Source organism: Gouania willdenowi, chromosome 8, assembly GCF_900634775.1.
Source record: "Gouania willdenowi chromosome 8, fGouWil2.1, whole genome shotgun sequence".
Classification (NCBI taxonomy): Eukaryota; Metazoa; Chordata; class Actinopteri; order Blenniiformes; family Gobiesocidae; genus Gouania; species Gouania willdenowi.
Window position 1 is genome coordinate 8,004,431 of NC_041051.1, and position 16,438 is coordinate 8,020,868.

The 16,438-nt window shown below is 36.5% G+C and overlaps 2 protein-coding genes across 2 annotated transcripts; both read right to left on the minus strand.

Annotated features, from left to right (window-relative positions):
* Positions 1-467: 467 nt before the first annotated feature.
* Positions 468-6,967, minus strand: LOC114468639 (somatostatin receptor type 5-like). The gene is made up of 4 exons (XM_028455656.1): positions 6,757-6,967; positions 2,677-3,383; positions 2,259-2,603; positions 468-1,865 (listed from the first exon to the last, which is right to left on the minus strand). The coding sequence occupies exons 2-4, from the start codon at positions 3,373-3,375 to the stop codon at positions 1,791-1,793; spliced, it is 1,119 nt and encodes a 372-aa protein (XP_028311457.1). The 5' UTR covers positions 3,376-3,383; positions 6,757-6,967; the 3' UTR covers positions 468-1,790.
* Positions 6,968-11,218: 4,251 nt separating this feature from the next.
* LOC114468644 (myeloid-associated differentiation marker homolog) lies at positions 11,219-13,124 on the minus strand. The gene has a single exon (XM_028455662.1). The coding sequence runs from the start codon at positions 12,973-12,975 to the stop codon at positions 12,124-12,126; it is 852 nt and encodes a 283-aa protein (XP_028311463.1). The 5' UTR covers positions 12,976-13,124; the 3' UTR covers positions 11,219-12,123.
* Positions 13,125-16,438: the final 3,314 nt, after the last annotated feature.

Consider the following 16,438-nt stretch of genomic DNA (forward strand, 5'->3'; position numbering starts at 1 on the left):
GGTGGCATCCACTGGGTGTACCCTCGCCTAGCGCTCGATGAGAGCTGGAGATAAGCACGAGCAACCCTTGTGACCTTGAACAGGAGTAAATATGTCAGAAGATGAATGAAAAAATGTCATTTTTAGACTACTCGAGCTTGTGTACAGTAAAGAAAAGCAGAAGTTTCATCAATCAGGCCCACATGGAACCTGCTCCAAGATCAAATTGGTTAATATCATCACTGACTCTTGCAGATACAGTAAATGTTTGGATGCAGCAGGAATTCTCTTGTTTCTATTCCATTAACCCAAATTGGTTGAGTCAAATGGTTTCCATCTATAGAGGTTTTGTCATATTGACAAGGATTTGTTTTCATCGAGTATTGTGGCCCTTTTTCTCATCTCAAGATCATGAATAAAAGTCTAAATTTAATGTAAAATATTTTCATGCAGGCGCATCATCCAAATACAAGACAAAATGGATCTGTAGGGTTGACATGAAATACTTTATTGTTGACTTGAATCAAAACTGATAAATACAATACCTTGACGTATATATGAAAAACTGTTCCTTTTTATTCATTGTGCATATTTTTCCAAGATTAAAATGCAAGAAAGATAAAGAAAACAGAGAAGGTTCATCATGACTTCAGGCCAGAAGAAGACATAATGTACACATTACAGATGTTTGCATCTTCCATGGTTGGCTTTCAAGTGTTGTTTATTCATTGTTCTCATGTATTCCTCACAGAGGAATCATGTTGTTTGAACAAGAAGACAAAGACCTGGAAAAGGTGCACAGCGTTCTCTAAATCAGACGTTATGATCCAAGCACATACACCACTTTGTCCTTTGAAAGTTGGAAAAATAGGGGAACATGCCTTTTAGAAAATGAAAATGTTAACTCTGTTACTCATAACACTGACGTTTAAATATGAGAAAAGAAACAAAGAACCTGAAATCCTAAATAACTGCAGTCCTTTGTCAACAGAACATTTCAGGTTAATCAAAGGTACATTTTCAAAATAAAAGTTGAGGAATGTCTCAGAACAGCATGTTAATGGGGAGATAACATGTTTCCTCAAGTTGCCATGGTAGCATAAAGTAAAGGGCTCATCAAATCATTTGATATTTTAAGTGCATTTTATTAATGGTTTGAGAGCTTATTGGCTTTATTGAATAATTGTTCAATGCTGAATATTGTGCCAATGTAAGTCTAGTTATCCAAATTATCAATTTTCTGACAGCGAAGACAGTATTAATGGCAAGCCACTCTCTTAAATATACTCACAGAAATTTGATTTGCAAAATTTGGTTAAAACTACAATAAAAACTTGCCGTACGGACAACCCCCGGTGCTATTGGTACGGTTACCGAAGTACACGTTTTAGGGTTAGGGGTTAGGATTAGGTTTAGGGTTAGGGTAAGGTTTAGTCTTAGTCACGGGACCTAAACTGACCAATGACTGACTTATCACGTGACGTAAACTGGCCAAATAGCGGCGCTGCGTACTGATAGAATGTCGGTATATTGATACGGCAACCGTACATATGCCAAACTTTAATTCAAACCACATTTTTGAAAATGTACAGCCTTTCAAAAAATGTAATGATTTTTCCCAGAAAACTAGCCATCAATCTGAACCACAAAAACAAATACCAAATAAAATACAGACATTTAAAAACCAATGATGTAGGGTTTATGAAAGACTTTCTTTAGTTGATGTGCGGAGAAGACGTTTGAATAGGGTTCATAAAAAAGCCTTGAAGAGATTGGCCCCGGTTTTGTTTAATTCCAAGAAGCTCCAGCAATCACTGGCCGTTGGCAACAGTTTTTGAGGTGAAAGGTTCATTTTCAGTGGTCGTGACGACCTCCATCTGAAAAGTCTGGAATAGAAAAAACAAGTAGATAACAAGCAATGACAGAAAACAACTCATCTACACTATTATTCACATCATTTGCAGAAAAAAGGTTGCTGGTCGGATGCGGACACAGTGTTTATTTGGTTATTTTGGGTTTTGGAGAACAAACCGGTCTGGAATATGGAGGTGAACAAGCTTTCAGCATGTGTACCTCAGTAAATCTGCTGCTGTTCAGTGCTCTGTGTTATGTATCATGCTGATAGTCGTATTCATAACATAGCAGAGCCTCCTCTGACAGAGACCTTGGTGAATGCTATCAGTGTATATGGTATCTGGCCTGCTTAGGGTAGTCTGACCAGAACTGACAAGGAGAGAATCCAGGTCAGTTGGCTGTGTTAGTGTGCAGACATGTGTTACCTTGGGAGAAGAGTGTCTTTGTCCCATCGGGGTTGTAGTGCTGACACTGTTGGTCTTGGAGAAGCAGAGGGCCTTTTGGAAGCTCTGTTTGAAGTTCTCGGACAGGAAGCCGTAGAGGACGGGGTTGGCACAGGAGTTGACGTACGTGAGGATGACCAAGGAAAAGTAGATAGTGGCGTTAGTTTTGCTCTCGGGGATGATGTGAACCAGGTTGACGATGTTCGTGGTGAAGAATGGCAACCAGCACAGGACAAACACCAATACAATGATCATCACCATGCGCGTGACCTTGCACTCCGACTTTCTACGCTTTGTCACGCCGGCACGTACACCCGCTGACCTCACCTGTAAGCAAAATTATTTGTTTATGATCCTTTAGGACAAAACTAGACAAAAAGAGACTGTTGTTATCTTTTACCTTAATTACAATAAGCAGGTAGCAGAGAGATATGACAACCAGAGGTCCAAAAAAGCCGAGGATGGCAGTGTAGAGAATAAAGACAATGGACCACAAGTCATTGGGCTCAGGCCAGCTTATGTTGCAGGTGTTAAAGTCTTCCTGTACATGTGAGTAGATGGTGACAGGCAGTACAATCAGAAAGGACACGACCCACACCAAAGCACTGCAGACCTTGGCCACCCGTGGCTTCCTCCATTTAGCACTGCTAAGCGGATAAACCACCGCAAAGAAGCGGTCGATGCTCATCAGCGTCAGACAAAAGATGGAGGCAAACTGACTCATGCCATCCGCTGTCATGCACAGTTTGCAGAAGAAGTCCCCATACGGCCAGTAGGAAAGCACACTATTAGTCCCCAGAAAGGGAATCCCAAGGATGTAGAGTTCATCAGCTACTGCTAGGTTTAGGATGTACATGTTAGTCACCGTCTTCATTTTGGCGTAGCGCACTACAACGTAGATGGCCAGTGTGTTGCCTAGAAAACCCACCATGAAGACAATAGAGTAGATGACAGCCGTGACCTCACTGAAGAGCACTGGTGTGGAAACGGCCGTTCTGTTGGAGGTGGTGGTGGGGGGGGAGTGAGGGGAAGACGTGCTGTCATTCTCAGACATCCAGATGGTGCCATTCATAGTGAGGGAGGTGGTGTTGATGTCCATTAAAAAAGCTGTTTGGAGGAAAAACAATTATGTCACGATAAACATCAACACAGGCAAATAAAGATGAAATCATGATTAATGATAGTATAGGGCAGCAAAACAACTTCATAGTTCACTTCAACCACTGTAAATAAGTCAACAAGAGATGAGTTTGGTTACTGTGACTTATGAGTTTACAAAGTATCATACGTGGAAGACCATTGCCCCCCTAGTGTTCAAAGGTTTTTATAACAGTTTTCCTAAATTCCTTTGAGAAAAATACAACTCTTAATAAAATGTACATGATATAGAAATATTTTAAGTGCCAAAACACAGTGACTTTACAAAATATATATGAATTCATTTATTGTTCTTTTAAAACTATAAGTTATTTTTTGGTGCTCGAGTCATGTGACTTGGTTCTTCTTCTGTTGCACAATTCTTCTTCATAATGTAAATGGTGAAACAACACTGTGCCCAGTAGTTCACATATGGTACTGCAGAAAAAATGAAACAGAAAGCGGCTGCCGACCAGATTTTATCATGAATTTACAACATTAATCTGAAAATTAGGATTTTCTAACAACACGGTCAGCCTTTTTTTTTTTTTTTTCAGCAGTTTCACAGTGTTTTGGACTAAATGCTGGGATTCATTGGATTTTTGAATGTCCTTGAAAGATTTTGTGACCACTTTTGATGGAATATATGGATTCAGGAAGACATAGCATTGCTTTAAAGGTGAGGAGAGCTGGCTTGTTAATGCCACTATTTTTCCTTCAAGTTTGACAAAATAATTGACTGTGTTTGCTGTGATGGTTGTGTCTTAGAAAGTTTTACATGGTTAAAAACAGAAGATTCTAAACTTTCAAGCGGTATATGTTACTTGTGATAAGCTGCTGTATTTGAGAGGCATTTAATCCTATAAGAGAGTGAATGAGTGAGAACATGCATTATGACCTGTAATCTGGACGGTGGACGTCATAAAACGATGTATTGACGTAAATAAATTCTTGTTGTCAACATTATCAATTATGTTACTAATCATTTTTGCATTATTGTATATGTTACACACATTGCGGTTGGTGCAAATCTCGAGACGGCCTATATATTTAATATTATTAAATATTAAGAATCTGAAACTCTGCCTATGACTATGAGGTGCAAAGTCTCAATCACCTTTCTGAAATGATAAGCAGATTAAATGATGACGTCCTTTATCAAGTTTCTGCTTAGAAATTGAAGCTCAATATAAATTCAGGCCTATAATATAAGAAAGGGAGAATTTGATAGGAGGGAAAAAGACAAAAAAGTAGAGCACCTTGCAGGGTTATTGTTTCACTAATTATTTGAAGGTTACCATAAAGTAAAGCTGTTGAAAATGTGAATTCTATACCCTTATTTTTAACTACTATAATTTCTTTAAAGTCAAGATCCTGTGCTCACTTGTTCCATCCTAAACCCACATGTTTGTATTCACCACTTTTAAAAGCAGGTGAATCTGCCTATGCAAGTAAAGATCTAGTGTAAATGAGCCATACCATCATCCTGGCATCCAGGTCACCATCACACTCCACCACCTGTCCCCTCAGGGTAAAGCCTCTATCCACGTCTGTGTTTACTTATACACTTACAAGCCTCATAAACCTGCACCATTCATTCCGGTTAGAACTGGTATCAACGTGAGGACTCATCACTTTCCAATTATCCCAGTTTAGATGATTTGGACTGATGCCATGATCTTCCAGAATTATTTTTGCACAAGGGTGTAATAAATAATGGGGCGGTCATAATAGAATTTAATTAAAAATATATGTTTTTGCTCTGGTTGCATCAAATTATGGCTTTGTCCACCCAGATGTAAGCCCACTGAATGCTCATTTTAAGAAAATATTTTAAAGGACCATCAGAAACTTACCTATAACACAAATATCACCAGTGATTTACATTTGAAATTACGACAAACAAATGACAAAATAATATCTTTGAAAAGTTATGTTTGAACCCTGCAGGGTCGACCCTAGACACTGCCAGTTATGGACAGTTACTGTATTCTATTATAAACCAAATTAATGACATTTTACCCTCTATGAAAATGATGGCCAAATCAACGAAACGATTATTATTATTATTATTATTATTATTATTATTATTATTATTATTATTATTATTATTATTATTATTAATATATATAAACCAAATAAATCAAATGACAACTCAATACAGTTTATGAAATATCACTTTAATAATTCAGCTATTTTAAATAGCATTAAGAGTGCCCTTGCGTAGCCTCTATTAGCATTAAACATTTTATTAATCCTTAATTTACGAAGCTAAAAGTATCCAATAGGTGGCGCTGTTAATGATTAACTGATGACACAGGTGGAAATAATAATAACGACTATATTAATATGATCACATCATTTGGCAGGTGTCCCCACCTGAGGCTGCAAAAAAAAAAAAAAAAAAACTGTTGCACAAATAAATGGTTTGACGCAAAGATTCAGTGAAGCGCGTTTTAAAAACACGGGAGTGACGCGCGACCCGCAGCCTCGTGTTGATCCAACAAACACGCGCACGTTGTGGCTGCCTCTGACATTTCAGTCCATTCAAGAGTGACGTCATTCTTGGCTCACAAAAAATAATGGAATTAATAAAAATCCAACAAAATACCAAAACGCTCATTTTATAAACAAATATGACAACTAGTCTCTGTTTAAATTTATTTTTTTACTGGTACCTTTGATCCCTCAATTCCTCCGTGATTTAGAATAATCTTTATTTTATTTTATTTTATTTCTTCTTTTGCCTTGTCTGCATGAATAATATTTATTTTAAAGGCAAATTAATTCATTTAATATGCAAAATTACTCACATTTTTTTTCAAAGTGTGTGGAATGATTACTATTGTTTGTTAATGGTTTGGGATTTTGTAATTCAATGAATAACAGAGAAATAAGTCCACAAGTCTTTTCAAGCATAGAAGGTAAAACAATTTAATTTGAATATGACACAAGAGCCTGTTTTTTCTTTTTCCTTTGCAAAGCCTAGGAGCTAAATAATAATAAATATACTAAATAATGTGCTCTTCCTCTGTTTCTTGATGGACTTATATAATTTGTAAGCTATTTGATGTTTTCCACGACATTTTGTAGCAGTAACTTGCATTTATTTATTCATTTTTTTCAATTGATTTGTAAACAGTGTGTAGATGTTGGCTAAAGAAGATTAAAAAAAAATAATTAAATTAAAATTAAAAAAAAATTAAAATAAAAAATTTGTAGTTTTTTTTTCATTTTTTATGGATGCGTGTGTTGACTGATGGATGGATGGATGGATGCATGCATGCATAGGATGGATGGATGCGTGCATAGGATGGATGGATGCATGCGTGCATTCTCTTACCTGCTCTCTGTGCGCCTCTCCACTATCCAGTAAAGTGATGTGCGTCTCCACTTGTGTCTGAGCAGCGTTTGGAAACGTCTTCCTCCTCTTCTCTTTCCTCACCTCCAGTCTGGCTGATTTTCATCTTCACCCATTTGTCATTTTGCCCAAATCTAAACAGGCGAACACATTTCCTCACTACTTGACATCCTCAATATTTTCCTGTCAACTTTTCAATGGGTAATGTTGGTTTGGGGATGCACTGACTGAGTATTTATATGTGGATAAACGTCATCACTCCTCTGAAGGAAGACACGCCCCCTCCTCACCTCACATTAAGGAGGACTAACACACATTCTTCAAAAGGAAAAGCTTTAAGAAGTACAAAAATATGGAATAAGATGAATGAAACCAATAAATTAATAAGCTTTTAAGAAAATATAACAAGGAATTTATATAGGCTGTTTGTCAAAAAATGTAATTGTTTTTTCATTAATACTTCATTGTAGTGTCTAATAATACATGTGTAAACTACCTGCTCCACACTGTGAAGGTCAGAACATGAACAAAGAATTACAGTCATACCAAACTAAAGCAGGATTAGCAAATATGAGTTTTAACCACAAGAAATATGTTTTTCAAAATTCCAACTCATTGAGACATTATAAAAGACTTTGTTTCTCAAAAAACAAGAAAAAACAACCATATAGTCATTAGCAAGAACAGAAGAAATAAAATAAAAATTAAAAAAAAAGTGGTTGGATATAATGAGCTGTCGTGTGTTTCTTTTAAGTTCTGAACAATATTTAAATCATTATTTTTATTTGGATATTTAGACTTTTCAACATTTCTATTTTAAGGCTCTTTTTTATGTAAACAATTACATTTACCACTTTATAAATACAATTTACATACAGTATATATATATATATATATATATATATATATATATATATATATATATATATATATATATATATATATGTATTTATTTATTACGTCTATTTCCATTTGTACTCATGTTTAACTTGACTTGTTTTTTGTTTAAAGAAAAATCTCTTTTTGCAGTTATTACCTTGTTCATTGTGTTTCTGCTCAGTATAGATCAGAGTTGGAAGTGTATTTGAAGGAATCTCTTATGCAAATAAATTATTATTGGCTTATTGAAAATTATCATTTATGAATACATTATAAAATCAGGCATTAACCTTTTGTTGTATTTATTTATCTTGAGTTAGAGTGGCTTTACATACATTTTATTTTACCCTAAAGGTTAAAGTGGTTCATTAGAGTTAATGTCATTTAAAGGGTTTGACACTGAGGAGCATTCAGACAGTAAACTATGGCCATCATTTTCATAGAGGGTAAAATGTCATTAATTTGGTTTATAATAGAATACAGTAACTGTCCATAACTGGCAGTGTCTAGGGTCGACCCTGCAGGGTTCAAACATAACTTTTCAAAGATATTATTTTGTCATTTGTCGTAATTTCAAATGTAAATCACTGGTGATATTTGTGTTATAGGTAAGTTTCTTATGGTCCTTTAAATTATTTTCTTAAAATAAGCACTCAGTGGGCTTACATCTGGGTGGACAAAGCCATAATTTGATGCAACCAGAGCAAAAAACATATATTTTTAGTTAAATTCTATTATGACCACCCCATTATTTATTACACCCTTGTGCAAAAATAATTCTGGCAGATCATGGCATCAATCCAAATCATCTAAACTGGGATAATTGGAAAGTGATGAGTTCTCACGTTGAAACCAGTTCTAACCGGAATGAATGGTGCAGGTTTATGAGGCTTGTAAGTGTATAAGTAAACACAGACGTGGATAGAGGCTTTACCCTGAGGGGACAGGTGGTGGAGTGTGATGGTGACCTGGATGCCAGGATGATGGTATGGCTCATTTACACTAGATCTTTACTTGCATAGGCAGATTCACCTGCTTTTAAAAGTGGTGAATACAAACATGTGGGTTTAGGATGGAACAAGTGAGCACAGGATCTTGACTTTAAAGAAACTGTTAACTGGATTTCAAGAGTGAAGTCTTAAAATCCTTCTGCAAAAGCCTCGTGCTTTTTTCAGACAAAAAAAAGCAATTTATTTTAAGGGTATAGCATTCACATTATCTACTGCTTTCTTTATAGGCAGTGGCTATCTGTACGGTTGCCGTATCAATAATCCGACATTCTATTCGTACGCAGCGCCCCTATTTGGCCAATTTGGGTCACGTGACTAATACTAAACCTAACCGTAAACCTAAAAATTGTTGCAATATTGGATTATAACCTAACCCTAAACCTAAACCTAAATCTAAGATATTACTTACTTGCCCTTTGGTAACCGTACCAATAGCACCAGGAGTTGTCCGTACAGCAACCGTACAAATAGACACTTTCTTTCTTTATTGCAGCCTTCAAATATTTAGTGAAACAATTACCCTGCAGGGTGCACTTCTCTTTGTGTTTTTTTCTAACACACACAGTGATGTTATGTTATGCACACTTCAGGAGATCACAGCTTGAGGTCTGAGATCAATCAAGATGACGAATGCAAGGACAGACAAAACCTTTGTCATTCATTCATTCAGCAACATAGGATAGATGAGCTCTGATATTTCTATTTTTTATGTATTTAGGTAGATTTTTTTTGTATATTTAATTTCATATGTGATGTTTTTCTGTTTATGTTTTTATTAAGGCATAAAGAACTTTAAAGGTCCAGTATTATGCTATTTTTCACCCATCTCCAATTGTTCTATGAACCCCAACAACATAGTATATGAGGTTTATTTTCCCAAAGTCACCTGTTTTCCAGAGTTTTAGCCCTCTGAAAAGTCACTTCAGAGCACTCCTAAAAACAGACTGTTTTTTGGGCCTTTGTGCGTATGCAAAAGTAGGCGTACACACACACACGCTGTTTATCACAGCAGCAGCAACAGTAAATCATTAACAGTCTTCCTTGTCCTCCTCACCTCTTCTGACCACAGAAACAGTATCAGTTACAAACACGTCAGATCATCCCATAAAGGAGATACGAGGCGGTATAACAGCTCTTTGGTTTATCTATATACTGGATTATCTGTATACTGAACGTAAAGATATTAACTGTAATATCAACCTGACTTTGCTGTTTGATGTTTGTTTTAGCTGTGAAGTAGTTTGAGACTGAGGAGCTCACATTCTTATAGGGAAGGAGGAGCCAAGATTGTCAGGAGGAGGAGTTTCCACCTTATGATGTATTATTGGGGAAAAATCCAACTCGCCCTTTTGGAGCTGACTTTTAACAAAATGTGGAATAACAAGGGAGAGAGGAAACGTATATCATAAATGTATAACACTGTAGCAAAACCATTATTAAGTGATTTTTACATAATAATGCCCCTTTGACTTTGCACCTTTTCAGTTTAGGAATTTATATTTCAAATTTTGCTGCAACATAATAAAATTTTGATGACTTTGTTGAAGCTGAATAACTAAGGAACATCCACCCTGAGCTGAGTGACAGCATCACTACCCTTTATTCCAGAGTGAGCTGTCACTTCTGTCACACTGTGCGCTATTATCTAAGTGTGCTCGATCCCTCTGACAGACAGAAATGCTACATTCCCATGTTTCAGTCACTCTCAGTGACGCATGTTCGCTCTCAAAGATTGATCTTCTTGAAGACATTGTCCACCTCGTGCACCAGAGTGACGTATTTCTGATTCAAAGGAACTAAAATAAGATATAGGGTAAATGTAGTGATCTTTTAAAGCAGTGATTGAAGAAAAGAGTGTGTAATGCATGAAATGTCAAAGATAAGACTCTCAAACTGGTTGGTCATCAAAACATTTGCTTTTCTTAAAGATTCTCTAAAGTCAAGAGAAGCCAGAGGTCAGATTTTGAATTTTGTTTTAATCAACATAGGCCCATTAAATGCACTGCTCATTATATTATGCAGATATTAAAAGACGTTGATAATACAAATTAGTTTGATAACTGTTTAGTAATGCAGGCTCTTTTAGTTGTTCTCAGAATTACATCATGGCAATAGTGAGCGTGCTCCCTGAAGGCTTCTCAGGGACTTTTAAAGAACCATTAAATTGACTATAACATGCACAAGTCAATGTCTGTTATTCTAATAAATAAATACATAAAAATGTCTTTTGGCTTTTACAGGTTGTTTTAATTGATGTGCCAGTAATAGTCAAAATTTGCTAAATGCGTGTACAAAGCTAAAGAAGCTAGTGCTTAAAGGCTACCTGAAGTGAAAATGTGTAAAAAAAAAAAAAAACCAGGAAGTAGCGCGCTCAATACCGCACTCTTACCGAGGTAGCCGTAATTAAAAAATTAATGTTTTGACTGTTTTGTTACACCACATTATTCCAAAATAACTGATACACACGCTTGGAAGCCGTTGACTAAGTTTCGAACTCACACCGCGTCGGGGAGATATTCACTCCACACACGCGTGCACAGACACACACACACACAGACTTTCCTTGTATTTATAGATAGATAAACAGTATCAACATGAAAACTCAGAGCGCGCAAACGTTTAGAGGCCCCCAGTCACCAGCAGGTGGTGCTGAAGAACGAGCCAAACATCCACATTGTGCTCCAAAACTTGTTCTGAATACTGTATCCACAATACCTATCGGATCATCTCCAAAATCAGACTCCTTCTTCTTTTTGACATTGTCTATCAGCTCACCAAATTTAATTTAAATCTGTTGATGCATTTTTGAAACATTCTTGCTCCAAACTTCTTCTGGATACTGTATCTACAGTACCTTTTGGTTCATCTCCAAAATCAAACTTGTTCTTTCTTTTGACATTGTCTATTATATCCCCAGATTCCAGTTTTTGCTAACAAACATCCACATTAAATGACAAATTGATGGACAAATGCTGGTGAAAACATTAGCTCCTTGGCAGAGGTCAGAAAAAACACTTATAATCATGTACAACTTGTACACCTGACAAGGATAGATACTGAAAGTTATGTTGGAGCACTTGGACTGTTTAATCACTTTTATTTATTTATTTTTTTTTAAATTTTTTTTTTGTTTAATCACTTTTAGAATCTAAAGTTCTATGGTTATTTTATATTGATTGTGAAACCGCCTTCAATCAGTAACTGAATATTTATTTGCAGATCATATTGTTTGTAGACATCTGTATATACATGTTATTTGTATAATTTCTGTCATTTACAATGATGACGATTGGGGTACATAAAAAAGTAGATTTTTTTTTTTCAAAAACTCTTCCAAAGAGACCCTGAGGACAGTATATAAAACCAACAGAGACACATTTCTAACCTTTGACTTCACACCAAGTCAATCACAAAATACCAGTTTCGTTCTTCTTTTGTATTCAGTTTGATGATCAACAGCTCACTCGGTTTTGACACAGAAGACAATCCGTATCGAGTAGATGGTATCCAGGATGTACACAATACAGTTGAGTATTGTCATTATGGAGACCACTACCAGTTTATCCCACGTACAGAGATGGCCACAGGTATTTGGCCTGGTATTGTTGTGAAAGGTGTACAGCGGCCAGATCACCATAGCAGTCACATACATCACTGACGCCAACGCGTTATAGGCAATCACCGGTATCTCAAAGGAGAAGGGAAAGTACGTCGTCAGCTGTCCGAGTGTCAGCAGAATTATGAGGATGGCAAAGATGAAGCACAGGGAGTACACGGCCACGCACCACTGCAGCGGTGACGAGGACGAGTACTGACCGCTCTCCAGGGACATGAAGACAAGGCAGGCGATGAAGGTCTCCAACATCTTCATGATGCCAGGCACTGTTGAGAGGAACCCAATTGTCTCTTTGGGACGTAGGCGCGTTAGGACCACTTCTGCCACATAGACAGCGAAACAAACCCAGGACACCACCGAGGCCCCGATCTGTCGGTGGCACGTGTCACAGGTGAAGAAAATAGGATAGATGACGGATGCAGACAGGCACATGAGGCCTGCCAGCATGGCGAACGCTGCAGTGAAGTCATCCCAAGCAAACGGTAACTTGGTGCTGATGGTGGTGAACTCCAGAATGAGAATGAGCAGGGTGAAGAAGAAGCAGAAACACCAAGTGAACATGCACCACGCCCAGTATGGAGATACGACATATCCCACTGTAGCCACCAGGCTAAAGCACAGACACGTCGTGATAGTCACTATCATTCTGAGGATACTCACAGGCTGGGTGAGGCACCTAAAATCCAGGCTTACCATGGCTGAACAGGATCAAGTAGTTTGACTTATAAAAAGAACTTCTCAGTTTGGTTTTCCAAGTCAGTTTTTTGTATCCAGTTTATCACAGAGGCGCATCAGACAATCCATGTGGACAGAAGCCTCCATTAGGTTCACACTGAAACTCAGTGGTGGTAGTGAACATGAAATGAAATTGTCTAGGGCGTATCTGTGCTGTTTATAGCCTCTTTTTACTCAACTGATTGGACACTGCTGGGTCTTATCTTGTTTGACTCACTGCCCACTGGACTCTGTTCCTCTAGTGGGCGGAGGTCTAAAATACCTAGGGACATGGTTTTTGTGTTTTGTATTGATTATTTCATTCATTTCTATTGGTTTAGATTAGTGTTTCTCAATGCGGTTTTGATTTTTTTATTTCCAGTTAAAAAGACAATCATAACAATGATGATAGAAATGATCTTGGTTAGAACATGAACAGTCTTGGTCCCACACAAGGTGTGAGATGATGGGAAATGATAAATAAATCTATTCACAGGGCACAAAATACTGTTTCATTCCACTCATTTACAAAGTTTACAGTTAGATCCTTTAAAATGTGTTATAATTTATTAATTCCATCATTTGCTCTATAGTTGATTTTACATTATTAATTATTACAAATGTTGTAGTCAGACAATGGGGGAACTTGGATTCAAGTATCAGAGAAAGGGGGTACATGAGCCAAAAAAGTTTGAGAACCACTGGTTTAGACAACTTCGGTTTATACTTTTTTGACAAAACATTTACAGTACAAAATTTGATAGGATATAATTGTGGTATAACTGATTCCTGTCTCATGTTGTTGGAACTTGTTTCCAAAGATCATTTTAGGCACACTGAAAATTTAAGTCAGTTTTAATCCTTGATAGCTCATCAGATTTTTAATAGTTAAAGTCTATATTAACAATATACAGTCATTCTTTTCAAAATGTCTTGAATAGGAATCAAAATAAACACAAATACGTTTTTATGCTCTTTCGAATTTCTTCTTTCAAATGAAATGAATGACAACAACAAAATCTATTATGATATTTTTTTGTATTATATAATTTTCAATTATATTTATGTAATATATAAACCTATTATTAATATTACTAGTACAGTGTTCATCTGAAGTATGTATTCATATAGTGGGAGCTTAAGTAGAGTTGTCAATTATGACCAAATGAGTATGTGTTTGAAAGTTGGATGTACAAAGAGGTGTACATACTCTGTACTCTGTAGTGTTATAAAGGACTATATCTGTGGGTGCAAAGTAAAATAGTGTGTGTGATTTCCCTGGTTTAATTCTATGGGACATGAACATGATAAATGTGTTTGTTGTTCTCATTTTTGTGTTTTTTTCACTTGGTGTATTTTTCTGTAATGTATGTTTTTTGGAGTCATTATGTGTATTTTCACCACCTCCATGAAGACATTACCTGCTGCACACACACACATATATATATATATCCTATTTATCCTTTATTCTCTATCCTTTATTTATCCCTTCCTTTATATTTATCATCATTATTATTATTATTGTTGCTGGCTTGTTTCTTTGTTTTTTTTTGTTTTGTGCACCGACTACCAAGTCAAATTCCTTGTACTGTCCTAAAAACTGTACTTGGCCATTAAAACATTTCTGATTCTGATTTTTGTATCTTTCTGTTGTGTTTTTTTGCATTGTTTGTATAGTTATTGTTTTTTTTTTGCCATTGTAGTGCATTTCTGTTGTCATTTTGTGTATAAATATCTAGTTTTGTGTATTTTGAGTCATTTTCATATTTTTGTTGCTTGGTGTATTTTTCTGTAATGTGTGTTTTTTGGAGTCATTTTGTATGATTTTGTGCATTTATGTTGTAGTTTTGTGTACTTTTTGTATAAATATTGTTTGGTTTTCTTTTTTATTTTACTCATTTAGTATATTTTTATTATAAATACTGTGTGTGTGTGTGTGTGTGTGTGTGTGTGTGTGTGTGTGTGTGTGTGTGTGTGTGTGTGTGTGTGTGTGTGTGTGTGTGTGTGTGTGTGTGCACCTCCATCTCCTCCAAAGTTGAAACTCTCTCTAAATGGCTCTGTGTGCGTTCAGCATGTACATCCCAGTGTAGTGAAAAATAATCCTACGCGTGAAAGCCTCTTAATAGCATTGTAAATATTTACACGTATATATGCAATATATTGCTACCTTAAATTTTCCGACAATGATACAACCAGGTCTCTTTTTTTATCTATCAACAACCTGTGTGGCTCCACGATGATTATCGTTTATTCTTATATTATTCTATGTGTTAAGATGCTAGCAGCTATAATGTGTAACACACACCCACACACGGCTGATGCGCGTGCGTGTGAGAGTGTCGGTGTAGTGTAGAATAGCCCGCGGGGTAGTGCGCATGCGCCTGTAGGAGGCTTTCACGCGTAGGATTATTTTTCACTACACACGCACGCACATCAGCCGTGTGTGTGTGTGTGTGTGTGTGTGTTTCACCACAGCCGCCGCCCCGGAGGAAGTGGAGTCCCTGACCCGCGATTTAAAGGAAGTTTGGGATCACGGGATTAATTTTAAATAACAATGAAATATTAAGTAACCATGAAATATTAATAAAAATAACTTTTAGCAGTACAAAAACGTTTTTAATATTAACCATCTTTTTTTACACAGTGACGTCATGAACCTGGAACAGGAAGTAGCGCGCTCAAGACTGCGCTCATTACCGAGAGTGCCGTAATCTTAAAATTAACGTTTTGAACATTTTGCTACACCAAATGACTTCAAAATAATGGATGCACACACTATCTGGAAGCCATTGACAAAGTTTCATGTCGGGGAGATATTCGCTCCACAAACACACACACATACACGCACGCAGACCTTTGCTGCTTTATAGATAGATTATTAATACAATACTGTTATTGAGGGATGTGATGCTCAAGAATGAACCAAATCTAGTTTATTAACATGAACAATGAGAACTGAGTGGTTGAAAAACCCTGGTCTAACTTCCCACTCTTCGATTCAACTTCTTCTCATTTTACTTCCTGTTTCTGCCATAGACTGTAAAAAAAAAAAAGGTTCTGCTTTTCACATCAATGTCGTAAAACTAGCAACTCGTTAGACAAAATTGGTTTCTGACTATATGCGGATTATTGCATCAGGACCCATGAAACACTATTACGTGGGTTATTAGGCCTCATCTGCAGAGAATGAAATGTATCTGTCTTTATTCTTAATATGCTTGAAAATAAAAGCAAGATATAAGAACAAAATAAACTATTTGTAGTTAATTTAGGTTGTGTTGTTGCTCTTAACCCTATATAATGCCAAACGCATCTTATTTGATACATGAGTTTTGAAACTCTACTGTTTTACATGATCAATGTGATGTTTTTTGTTCTTCTTCAAAACCCCAATGTATGCGATTATATACATGCAATACAAGGATAATCAACCATGGGGCTGTAA